Source organism: Salmo salar, chromosome ssa20 (assembly GCF_905237065.1).
Source record: "Salmo salar chromosome ssa20, Ssal_v3.1, whole genome shotgun sequence".
Taxonomy (NCBI): Eukaryota; Metazoa; Chordata; class Actinopteri; order Salmoniformes; family Salmonidae; genus Salmo; species Salmo salar.
This window is the reverse complement of record NC_059461.1, coordinates 61,438,290-61,451,875: the sequence shown is the minus strand read 5'-3', so window position 1 is coordinate 61,451,875 and position 13,586 is coordinate 61,438,290. Positions and strand designations below refer to the sequence as shown.

The 13,586-nt window shown below is 45.9% G+C and overlaps 1 protein-coding gene across 2 annotated transcripts in view; it reads left to right on the top strand.

Annotated features, from left to right (window-relative positions):
* Positions 1–8,026, top strand: part of LOC106580997 (T-box transcription factor TBX4) — a 32,777-nt gene extending 24,751 nt beyond the window's left edge. For both annotated transcript variants that reach the window (XM_014162636.2, XM_014162635.2), the window contains exons 5-9: positions 1,044–1,191; positions 4,198–4,350; positions 4,608–4,696; positions 5,474–5,712; positions 5,962–8,026. In XM_014162636.2, coding sequence (XP_014018111.1) covers positions 1,044–1,191; positions 4,198–4,350; positions 4,608–4,696; positions 5,474–5,712; positions 5,962–6,641 — 1,309 coding nt within the window. In that variant the 3' untranslated portion in view covers positions 6,642–8,026. The remainder of the gene's footprint in view (positions 1–1,043; positions 1,192–4,197; positions 4,351–4,607; positions 4,697–5,473; positions 5,713–5,961) is intronic.
* Positions 8,027–13,586: the final 5,560 nt, after the last annotated feature.

The window sequence follows — 13,586 nt, the reverse complement described above, 5'->3', positions numbered from 1 at the left end:
GTGACCCTTTACTTTGGGTGATGCCTAGAGAGGAAACAACATGTTAGAATTGACCAGAAAGAATTGACTTTTCAAAACGCGTTTGGAGAATTAACGCAGCAGGTTAGGAGAGTTAGGTTAAGGTTAGGAAAAGGGTTAGGTTTAGCTAAAATGCAAAAAAATGCAACTTTTGACATCAATTTGATATAAACTGTATCCCTCTGGCCATGACCGGTGATGCCACCACAGCCTGCTTCTGCAGCATCAACCGTTGGCACTGCTGGCCGTGCAAATGACAAAACAACCGTCTCCAGGGTAGGGCGTACTGAAACCAGAACCCGACGTCACGCCAAGAAAAGAAAAGTCTGCATCCTAAATGGCACCCTAATCCCAGGGCCCGTAGTCAAAAGTAGTGCACAATGCAGGGTACCATTTGAGACCCAAACAAAGCCCCCATAAAATGCACAACTGTGCTTTGCTTTCTCCAGCAGAAACCCAGCCATTTCTTGTTTTACAGCCATTTGTTCCCGATCTTTGTGGGATGGCCTGGGAGGGCCTGGAATCCCAGCGTTTGCCAGCGTGGGTTCTGGAGTTTCTCAGCGACACCTTGGAGGAGCGTAATTAGCAGTGATGTTACGGTTGAAGCAGCCACCACCAACCACCACCTCCAGTCTGGAGGAATGGTTCCTATAGCCCATAGTGTGACGGCTGAAACCGCTGCCATTACTGACTGGAGCTACATGTGTTTGTTATAAAAAAGGGATTCTTCGGCATCAGAGGACAATCAGTGAGCCTGAATGGAGTTGTGTGGCTGCTGGAAGATTTAGCCATGCCGTGACAAGAGGTTGACAATAGGGTTTGCTAGATCACTGGGCTGCTGGGTTGCATATGGTTGCTGGATTGCCACAATGGCTGAGACATCTTGGCAGAGTAATGGTCGTTGGTTGCTGCTAGCCAAGGGGTCCTTATGACGATCACGACGTTGCACCTTCATTTTTCTCTTCATCTCCCTCTCTTTCCTTCCCACTCTCGTTCTTCTCTCTTCTCCTTCTCTTTCTACTCAGGATGGTGGCAGGCAAGGCAGAGCCGGCCATGCCAGGGAGGCTCTATGTCCATCCAGACTCCCCTGCTACAGGAGCCCACTGGATGAGGCAGATGGTGTCCTTCCAGAAGCTAAAGCTCACCAACAACCACCTGGACCCCTTTGGGCATGTGAGTGATCCTCAGTCTACAAACTAATGTCAACGTTTATAATCTTTAAGCTAAATTAACTGTAAAGGGGTAGAGAGAGAGAGAGAGAGAGATGATTAGCTGGGCGGCAGGTAACGAAACCCCGAGCTGACTAGGTAAAAATCTGTCGTTCTGACCATGAGCATGGCAGTTAACCTACTGTTCCCCGGGTGCCGATGACGTGGATGTCGATTAAGGCAGCCCCGCTGCACCTCTCTGATTCAGAGGGGTTGGGTTAAATGCAGAAGATGCATTCAGTTATACAACTGACTAGCTATCCCTCTTTCCCTTTACTGATGCCTCACAATTTAGGTGAATTCACATCCCAGGAAGGCACTGGGTCATTTCACACAATAGAGCTTATCACTTCTCCTGGTCATGTAAAACAAGAGAGGTGATTGGACACAGCTCATTTTGTCAAAACTACACAGTAGATGAGACTTAAAAAGACTAGTGTTAAAACAACAGCCGAATAGATGTGTTTTTTAACAAGAGACAGAGTCATAAAGCTGTCTTCATGGAATGAGAGTGAGAGAGGGGGAAGGACTCGAGGAAGGATGGCCAGAGAGGAAAAGGAAGAGAGCAGGAGAGAGGGTGAAAGATGGACTGAAGTGGAGGGAGTGACGGTGAGAGAAGAGAGGAAGCGAGAGAAAGCATACGAGAGAAAGTGAGCATCTTGCCACAGAGGGAGTGAGAAGTGTGACTGCGGCAGCAGTGCTGCCCAGAGGAACTCTGGGAAGGCTTGTCCAAAGCCATCCCGTCAGAAGGCGAGCTCATTAGGTTCATAACCCCTGGGATCAGTGGCGGGGCTCGCTGTCAGGTTGAGTCCGCCGCCTGGATAGTGATAAGGGCGAGTAATGAGGACAAAGAGAGAGAGAGGGGCCAGGTCTTACTAAGCCCTGCTGATAGAACAGCCCACGCCAGCAGGGGAGCCAGAGAGCCTCTCCCTCCCTCTGGCCTGCATAGCACTGGATCCACCACCCACCTGACCCACTAAACCAGGGGTGTCAAACATATGGCATACGGCCCATGGGGGTGGGAGGGATAAAATCTAGCTCGCTAATAATCACTGAAATGAAAGCTAGACAGTCAGGGAGCACAGAAAACTCTAGAAATGATGGATAGAGGACTATTTTTTTCATATTTTGACTCCTAGGAAATATGACCAATTTTAACTGCCAAGACCGAGAGGCAAAATGAGTTTGACACCCCTGCTATAAACTGACCCACAGTTGAAATAAAACAGCTTGTGAAGTGAGCTAATGACAGTCAATGACAGACTCTGTTGTTTGTGCATTTGAGAGTGTGTCTTTTCAAGAGTGTTTGTTTATGTATATGTGAGTATGCGGTCTGCATGACTGTGTGTTCAAGTATGTGGGTCAGCATGGCTGCTAGTCCACAGTCCAGAGCAGGATGGCCATCAGCTTGATTCAACCCAGGGGTATCTCAGATCTATGACAACCCTTCCCCTTCCTGACCATCCCCCACAAACTCTGCCCTTCCCCTCCCTTTGCTGCTGACCTCTCAGCATCAGCAGTAAAAACACTATCACTGATCTGGGATCTGACCTGTCAGCATCAGCAGTAAAAACACTATCACTGATCTGGGATCTGGGCTCCCACTGACCCCTGCTACTGTTGACCAAGAGATGGTCCAAGGAATCACTCCTGAAATGCTGTCACTTCCCAGCTGTCACTGCGTGTCTTGGTTTATAAACCAGTTAGCAGACTGTCTGGGGCTGGCTTTTTTACCCAAAAGATGAAAGAGAGAATGCATGATTTGGTTCTGGATTGATCCAAGGAAGGCTTGTCCTGATCAATGCAACCAGACAGCACAGAGGGAGTCAGACTCCTTCCTGCACTGCCTCCAGACAGACCCCGGCCAGACTAGCAGACTAGACAAAGGTCGTGACCATAGTCTCCAGTCAACCAACCACTAGCTTATTTCTATCAGTTTCGTCACTACAGGGTCTGTAGTCAGCCAATGAACCAATTGATTATCTCTGTCTGAACCTTGCCCCAACAAAAAGGGGGAAGGGGCATGTGAGCATTGGGCTGTTCAGGGTGCAACTATGACCCCGGCCGCCTGTGCCCTGATAGCATAGGAGGCTGCTGAGGGGAGATTGGCTCATAATAATGGCTGGAATGGAGTGGTATCAAACACATGGAAACCGTGCATTTGATGTGTTCGATACCATTCAATTTATTCCGTTCTAGCCATTACTATGAGCCCGTCCTCCCAAATTAGTCTTAACCTCTTCCTGTGGTAGCCTCCTGGAGGGGCTGGCCTCTTAAGTCAAGGCTCTAGTACCAGCGGGCTGTGAGTCTAGAAGGTAGGAGAGGTGGGAGAGCTTGATGCTCATCGGTCCTGACAGAGTTACGCTGGAGATGACCCTGCTCCAGTCCTGCTGACGCTCCAGTGAGCATGTTCCTAGGCTACTGGGCTACTCTGAGCAGACTGGTGCCGATGTGCTGACCTAGCCCCCCCCAACCCAAACATTGAGCACACTCCACACGTGCTGATTAATGCACTATACAGTTGCAACTCAAGTGTGACAAAGGGGTGCCCACTTTTCAGTATCAACACATTGAACTACACTACATTGACAAATGTCCACATTGTATGGACAAAGTTGGGCATTGTATGCACACTAACGCCGACTCCAGGAGCATTAAAATAGGCCTACCTCCAAAAAAGGCTAGCCATGGAAAACCTGAGCATCTTAAGCACGCCATTCACACTATGAGTCTATTCAAGTCAATACAATTACATCACTTGGCTTTTAGTATCTAGGCCAGGGACAATCATTCATTTAAAGGGGGAAAAAACTAACCTCTTAAACAAACATCTTAAAAAGTCTCAAGACTGTGGTGGTGGCCGGTCATTCACTGGTGCCTCTAAGAGGACTGTGTGCTGTGAACGACTTTGTTGGTCTGACCTTGTACTGGTTTTTCTATTCTTCTACATTTCCTTCCTTCCCACTGATAGATCATCCTGAACTCGATGCACAAGTACCAGCCTCGGCTCCACATCGTCAAGGCCGACGAGAACAACGCCTTTGGGTCTAAGAACACAGCCTACTGCACTCACGTGTTTCATGAGACAGCCTTCATCTCCGTCACCTCCTACCAGAACCATAAGGTACAGTATGTGTACCAAGCATGTAGTTGTCCACCTGCTGTCTGATGTTCAACGTCTTCTGCACATAGTCTGACACGTTTCTAATGTCAGTAATACGAGAGCGTGTCTTCAAAACACTATCTGCAGGAGAAAGGTTCCAAATCCAAAATGAACAGTTATAGATCAAGTCAAGTTTTCATAGTCAAGTTTTGACTGAACCTAGCTGCACATTTCATGATGAGTCAGTGCAGTGACAAGATATGTTGCTGTCTTCCCAGATAACTCAGCTAAAGATCGAGAACAATCCGTTTGCCAAGGGTTTCCGTGGCAGCGATGAAGGGGACCTGCGTGTCTCCAGACTCCAGGGGTATGTTCCGTATGTTTATGGGAATGTGCCACTCAATAAAAGTATATGGAATATTTACTTTATCATGGAAACAATTCTTCTTTTGACACAGTACATCATTCATTGGAACCATTTTTTCCTTTTGGAACTTGTTCCATTTCTTCCTTAAGCAGATTCTTTCCCCACCTGTGAATGGATTAACTGTGCTTGCTTCCTTTAATACATCGTTCTCTCTCTGCAAAGTAGAATCTATTAACGCAAGTGTTGGGGAGTAGTGAACTACATTTAGTAATTTAATTACATTTTGCAGTAGCTTGGTGGTAGTTGAACTAAATTCAAATCTTGGTAGTGTTTTCAGTAGTTGCCATGTAGTGGTGTAGCTAACTAGCTAACTAGCAAAAATAACATATGGGTGTAGGCAAGAATGTACCTTCTTTTTTACATCAGACCTGCCCAATTCTCACTTGAAACACCTTTTTTTGTGTGCATAATCACTTTTTGTGTTTAAACTACACATTCGGTTAACATCTGACTCCAGAGTGATCTGTTCTTGCAATTTGTAGTCTATGACATTTCAGATTTAGATATGATCATTTTTCACTAAGTAGTTTGGATGTAGTGAACTACTTTTTCAAAGTAACTTAAGTAAGTAAACTATATTTTTCTTAAGGGTAGCTTTGGTATAGCTTAACTTCTTCCAGTGTGAAGTAATTGGCTTGTTAAACTATATTTTCAGACTAGCTTCCCCCACACTGTAACGCTAATCCTTCCATTCTTGTTTCTCCTTCCTGTCCGTAGAAAAGACTACCCAGTGATTTCTAAGAACATGGTTCGCCAGAGGCTCCTATCCTCACACGGTCACCTGACGGGGAAGCTGGGAGCTGGGGTACACCTGTCGGGGCACCCCCAGGTCCTGTCCCACTACCAGTATGAGGGTGGGGTGCCCCTGGGGAACTCAGACCACCAGGAACACATCTCCAATTCCTTCCCTTCCAGCCGAGAGCCCAGCCTGCTCTACCACTGCTTTAAACACAGAGGTGGGTTAGCTACAGACCTACCTGAAAATCTCCACACCTGTCAATCACAGACAATGGGCAGTCCTCATTAGTCTTTCAGAAAACTTTGTTGTCTTGCAACACATCTTTTGGTGCTACACATCAATATCACCCAATATAAATGGATTGGTACACAGTTCCGAACAGTATGAAGAAGCATCATAGGAAAGCAGGGTGATACATTGAGTTTTTGCATTCAGTTATGATGATTCAATCTTCATTTCTTTACAGATAACACCAGGCACTTGGAACTGGGTTGTAAACGGCCGTATCTGGACACGGCTCCTCCAGCAGTCTCGGAGGAACACTACTTCCGTTCTCCTCCCTCCTATGAGCCGCCACTGTTGTCCCACCCCTACTGCGGTGAGGCCATAAGCTCCAGGGAGGCCTGTATGTACGGAGGGATGGAGGGAGAGAACGGCCAAGGGGCTGTGGGGGCTGACGACCTGGTTCCCCCCTCTCTGAACTGCAACGTGTGGGCGTCGGTGCAGCCTTACCCCCGGTACAGTGTGCAGACAGTGGAGGCTGTCCCCTACCAGCCCTTCACTGCTCACTTCACCAGTACTGCCACCGCCACCTCCGTGGTGCCCCACCACACCCCCTCTGGTCCCTCACGCCCCCAGCCCGACATAGGAGTCTACAGTCCAGCCACGGCACAGCGTGGCCTGGCCGTCATCCCCTCGTCATCCTCCGCCTCGTCTTCTTCTCCACCGGTTCCTGGTTCCAGGGATAGTAGGCCGCTGGTCTATCCTCCTCTGTACCACAGGAAGCCTGGGCCTGGGTCTCCTCTCCTGCCTCACAGGGAGTTCTCGGCCTTCCCAACACAGAGTGCCCCCTCATCCATCCGGGACCCGTCCTACCAGTACCAGATGGGGCAGAGCAGTGTAGGGGCCCACTGGAATGATAGCTAGGGCTATGGGGTGCTGTGTGGCTCCTGAGGCAGCAGCGATGTCCACCCACCCGTTCGGTCCAGAATCAACCAGACTCCCCCTAGCCAGCCAGCCAACTTTGAACTGCCTGTGAGGCATCTGAAGTGAGATTATGTTGAAATACAGCCATGATGACCTTTCCAAGTTGCACAGTGGAAGCTATAGTAGTTTAGCATGAAGAGAAGCAAATCAGAGTGGCCAAACTCCAATAGAAGCCTACATCTGCCCAAAAGCTCTGCACCTTCAGACCCATGTTATCCTGACTGGAGGAGCATCAGGACTGTGATGATGATGATGAGTATTCCAGAGGAAGAACCCCTCCTATAGCGTGCCATATAATGGCTTTAAAAAATGATCAATGTCAAACAGTGTCAAAAGGAGATGTGTTCAGCAAAGTGAAGAGTATCCATTATGCCTTTGATGTGTTTGAAGTAGTGTGTTTAGGATTAAGATGGACACGTATGTACCAGTAATGAATTGATTAAACTTTCTAAGAAAAACATTTAAATGCAAAACTTTATCATATTATTATCAGCAAACGACGCAGTGGGACATGGATGTGTATGTGCGAAGAGATTGAAGTAACAGTCCAAATGTTTTGTTGAGACCTTGAGTAAAGCCTTCATTTAATTTGCCTTCTCTGCTTGTGTTGAGAAACTTTGCCAGTTAGAAATCTGTTGAACTTTTAAACATGGGCTGCAGGTCAACTACACAACAAGCCCACACATGCAGTCCATTTGAGCAGAGCTCAAGTGTTTGTAGGTCTAGATCTCACCTTCAGCCATAAGCCTCTGCTAGCTATGTTGTAAGCTAGCGTGACACCACTTAGCATGAAGCCAAACATCCGCTAGGCTAACAGCCCTTAGTTAGCGTTAGCCCATGTCTTTGAACCACAATAGGGTAGTAAACGCTTAGCACTTTGGCTACAAACCCGAGGTCCGTTCCAAAGCAGCGTTCCCGCCTGTTGAAGTGGGACTTCGGAGAAGGTCCCTGGCCAACCAGATGGGAGCTTAAGGAATCGCTGTTAAGTCAACGCTAGTGTAGAACACAGAGCTCCGCACAAATCCCAGCCCCAAATGACTGAGTTGGAAAAATCCTTACAAGACTGCAAATGTAAAACAGCCCGAGCGGGGCGGGCGAGGCGCCACATTGTGAAGTCAAGCTGAGCTGAACTGAAGCAGGGACGACCGTGTAACATTCGGCAAGGCCTGGCCTGTCTGACCTTGACAAGTAGGAATGGATAATAATAGAACAATATGGTGGTCTATTACCTAGCAGACCCACGTTATCCCTTAATTTCTTTTTGATATTCAATATAACTTCTTTTTTTTGCACACCTGATGAAATAAATATTTGTATGCCTCCCATTGTTGCTTAGCGTTATGTTTACTCCAAAAAGTTGAAGAGGTCAGATAGAGCTGAAAAGATCAACAGAGTAGCTTTGCGGATGTATTATATTGGTAATAATAATGGTAATGGATTCAGTCTGAAATGAATTTATGTCTATCCTCCACTAGCACTTACCTGTCATTGGTGATCTAAGACACATAAGCTCACATCAATCATTACGGGCGGCAGGTAGTCTAGCAGGTTAGAGCTTTGGGCCCACAGAAATATAAATTATATTTCTATTTCCCTTGAGCAAGGCTCCAGGGTCACCGATTATAATGGCAGACCCTGGCTATGACCCCACTCTCAGAGGGTGTCTCAGGGAGAGGTTGGATATGCAAAAATCACATTTCCAATTCACACCTGCGTATTAACACACACTTGTATGAAATAGGACAAATATAAGCACCCACCAAATTATTATTATTAAAAACCAATCAAGCTATCAAAGACATTAAACATAAACAACAACTACACCCACCTAAATGACATCATACCATGAACATTGATTGGGTTAGTTATCTATCAAATTAAATCATTTGTGTCTGTCATATGTCAGTGTGTGTCAGGGCAGCGTGGCTGTACAGTGAAATATGTAGGTGAATGGTAGAGGTAAAGGAGGTCAGATCTCCCAGGGCATACATACATACCGGTCCTGTAGCCCTCTGCTTTCTCTCACACACAGCAATCATTAGGGTCCTGAGTTATGGTGATGGTTCCGCCCTGGCTCTTGTCAGCACCTCCTTTCTCTCTCTACCTCGTTCGCTCTCTATTTCTCTACCTTGTTCTTCTCTCTCTCTCTCTCTCTCTCTCTCATTATCTCTCTCCCTCGTTCTCTTTCTCTCTATCTGGGAGGAGAACTTCCCACTCCAACTAATCAATGGCCAGAGATCTAGGGTCCTCAGACAGGATGAAATGTCTACCATGTCAAACAGTGGGTGAGAACTTGGTGCACTGATAATGGCGATTGAACCTGACTGATAATGGCGACTAAACCTTTCTTTGCCTGATAAGAGGGGTGCTGATATTTTCAACAGAGATCATGTTAGTATCTTGAACATGAATAACATTTGTACTTAAAATGACAGTGACAATGCATGTATTTTCCCATATACTGTATGAGCAACTTAGGTTATGTATACACCTTTACTGGTATGACAAATACCCCACAATACATACACCAAAGATACGAGAAATATAGATAATTTCCTCTCTGAAATGGATGTAGAAATTATTGGATGTGGGGCCTTGCAGTGTGTCTACACAAGAGAACCTAACTATTGTGGGTACAAATAATAATTTTACCATAATAAATCTTTACAGTTATATACAAAATAAAATATCTGGTCAAATTCATTAAGAGACATATTTATTACATAGAGCTTCATACAAATCACAAGTATGACAATAATGAGATACAGGATATTAGTAATAAACCATGTGTATTGTAATATACACAAATGTGTTATTCTCACATGTGCACACCAGGAGGAAGTATGGTTAGGATGGCTGTGTATGTGGGGCGGATATGGTGGTTGTGAGGCTGAATAGTTAGACTGGCCTCCATGTTTCTTTGGAGGATGTTCAACTCAGTGCGGGTGGTTCTACTGGGCTGGGCTGTAGGTCTGGAGGAGTGAGCAGAATCGGACTGCAGCTGGGGCCAACCAGATCTAAGAGCAGGAAGGAAACATAACAGAGAAAAAGAGGGAATATTGGACCATTCAGTCAAGAGTAATTTGACTACAAAATAATCTGTATTGATTTGATTGTCCAATGATGGATGAGAGGCCAAGGATGGCTAACAGAAACAATGCTATGGTGTGAGAGGTGAGGACAGATAAATAAAAGCATCATGTGGTTTGAACAACCTGCCTGTAAAACAGGAGACACCCAAAATATACTATTAAGAACCTACTGGGAAAAAAAACAAAAGTTAATTCTCATCGTTCAATTTATGATGACCTTTTTCTGGCTATAGCTAGCTTGAATAGAGCATAAAAAGACAGATGTAGCAGTAGTCGTTAATTTATGCGAACTTTCCACATAAAATGCAGTCTATCTCTGTTATAAAAAAGCCAAGTTTAAGCCCCATGCAGAGCACAGTATCCCCACTCTAGAGCTGCGGAGGTATGGCAGTGTATCATCATATGCGTCCAAAATGGAATCCTATTCCCTTTATAGTGCACTACCTTTCAAAAGTCAAAAGCCATTTGGGATGCAGCCTATCTGTGAGAACCTGACTGGGGGCCTAGGGTTCCATCTGGAACTCATTGGTGATGAGATCTGGCTGTGCCGGTGCCTCTCTCCCCTGCCTCTCTCCAGTCCACGCTGCCCTTTCTTTCCCTTACCGCTGTCATCCCATAATCCCGTCTGAGAGCCGCCTGGGTGTGCGTCCCAAATGGCACAAATTCCCTATATAGTGCCCTAATTTTGACCAGAGCCCTATGGGCCCGGTCAGGGGTAGGGTACCTCATAGGGACTAGGGTGCTATTTGGAACACGGACCCGGGCTGGGCGGTACCCACTCTGATGACTCTGACCCACTCCGATGGGCTTAACTGGGCTGCCTTGTAAAAAAACCCGGCCCTCTCTGACTCCTTCTCTCCTACAGCCCAGCCGAGGCACTCTGAAAACACGCTTTAAATAGTGGAGCGGGGATTTAATATCAAGTCCATTACGGCCTTTCTGGAGCCCTGTAAATAGTCAATTAGTGGACGATTCTGATTTGATCCACATGCGGAGAGATCCGCTGTGGGGGAGGAGGGGAGGGAGGGAGGAGAGAATCTAGCTACCCATCTTGAGGTCAACCTAATACGCAATGCCAGGCTGCTGCACGGACTGAAAAGGTTTCTGGGAGATGTTTCCCCACCAGCTACCACAGGAAGTGCAGCAGAGGGAGCAGAGAGAACCCTGGGAACTCTGAATTCTTCCTTCTGAAGGTTATGTGTAAGTGTGTTGGGAGTGAATGTATGTGTGTATGTGTGTGCTTATGGGGGGCTGCGGCGGGTTCAACTCTCTAGTGGTGGGACACAACTGTGGCGGTGTCCCTTGATCAAAGGTAGGGCCTACATCTGGTGGGCTCCACTAAAGCCCTCTGTATAAAACTAGGCTCACACTTTAATAAGTGGCTTTGGATAAAAGCATCAGTAAAAAAATTAATAATTATATTGTGAGAGCTTCCTGGATTAAGCCGTTAGGGAGGAAATGGGGGGGATGGATTAAGTGTTTTATCCAGCAGATTAAGTTAGAGTTCTACGAGCCTTATTGAGATCGCGGAGTCGTCGCTGTGCAATGTGAGTAGAATGATGGTGATGGCAGTGGAACACAGAACAAACAAGCTCTAGAACTTTGAAGAACTCTTAAGATCGAAACCCTCTGCTTTAGCATTACGTCTCAGCCTAATTGGCCCTGAAACCAATCAATGCATAGCACTTATAACGTGGTAGAAGCGGGTTGCCATCCAAATCCATAGTTACCTCAGCTCAGTGAAATATGCACATGTTATTGGAGGGAGCAAACAGAACAGAACAGGATCTCATTATGGACTGTTGTGGTGGAGGGAGGCTCTAAACTGCTTTGATGATGCAGATGCATGGTCTGAAAATTACCTCATCTTTCTCTGCATAGCTCTGATTAAAGCCAGTGTTTATCGAAGTGAATGTATTGTGTGTGTGTTGGAATATGTGTGTGATGATGCACGAGTATACACTGTGTGGGTGAGACATTCATTTTCAGAGGTTTGCGTGTCCAGCATTCTTCTCCTCCTCCCTCCTCCAATTGATGCCAAGGCTGATTCTCCTTAGCCAATCAGCACCTCTCTTATTGTCTCCCGACCCTCTCCTCCCTCCTCCTCCTCTCTCCCTGCTCCCTCTTTGCTCCAGCCACGAAAACAACAGTGTCCCTTAGCCTGAGCAGTGGGCACAAGGAACAAAACAAACAACAAATGTCCAATGACAGTGTCCGAGTCTATAGTTCTCTCTCACACACACGCACACACACACACACACACACACACACACACACACACACACACACACACACACACACACACACACACACACACACACACACACACACACACACACACACACACACACACACACACACACACACACACACACACACACACACACACACACACACACACAACTAGGGCTGGGAATTGCCAGGGACCTCACGATATGAAATTATCCCTGTGGCTCAGTTGGTAGAGCATGGTGTTTGCAACGCCAGCATGGTGTGTGCAACGCCAGGGTTGTGGGTTCAATTCCCACAGTACAAAAAATAAAAAATAAATAAAAAATGCATGAAATGAAAATGAAATGTATGTATTCACTACTGTAAGTCGCTCTGGATAAGAGCGTCTGCTAAATGACTAAAATGTAAAATGTTGTGATTCGATACTGCAAATTAACTGCGATTTGATGTTCCAAACATAGTCCTCAATATATGTCTGCTGAAAAGAGAACATGAGAATGAGGTTTGGACAGTCAAGGAAATAAAAGTGCAGATATCCTGTTGGCTCACTATTTAAAAAAGATTTTACAAAGCAATATATCAAATATCAATATAATATTGTCCCAAAATAATATTGTGATATGCAACTGTATCGATTTTTGCCCCCATCACCACACAAAACAATAATAATTCCCATAACAAAACATACACAAGTAGGCCCAACTTGAGGCCCTTAGGACTGTCACATAGGATGTTCCTAATTGGTGCAGAAGAGGTTAAAAGTAACAAAACAATGATGATTAGAATAGAGATGAAAAATAGGATGTTTTAAGCCAATGACTGTATATATGAATGGACAAAGCCATCGATCACGTGACACCATTAATTCCTATGTGAAGACTCAATAGCTCACTGAAGCCACATTTTGTCAGTTAAGATGGTGTCTCATGGACAGGGCTGGATTAATGCAGGGGTTACCGGGGCTGAAGCCCCTGGGCCCATGCCTGTGGGGGGCCCAAGAGGCAGCAAAACGGAATGGCATCAAACACAGCCATTACCACGAGCCTGTCCTCCCTAATTAAGGTGCCAGCAACCTCCTGTGGTGTAGACAGCCTGCTGCCACTCTGCTAAACATCAGATGGGGGGAGGAGAGGAGGTAGGGGGCCCTCGTGGGTAACTGGGGGGGCCCTGTCTTGATTGGGTAACTGATTCATATATTTATTAAATAAACTGCATAATAAATAAATGTGACTGGTCAATTGTGTGAGTCAGGGGCCCAAGCCCATAGGGGGCCCAAATGTATTATAATAAATGTATTATTATACTTTTTTATCCAACCACAGGAGCCCACCCTCGATGTTCAAAATACACCTGAGAGTATCATTTAGCCACAGAAAATCAATAGTTTATAAAAAATCTGCCAAAATGAAAGAAATATAAAGTGTCTTAAAAGGGACAGCTTCAATGCGCCTTGACATAGATTCTACAAGTAGACCTAAACCATGCCAGGAAAATGCACCCTACACCATAACATATACTTTGCATCCCTTGTTTACTCAAGTGTTTCATTTATTTTGGCAGT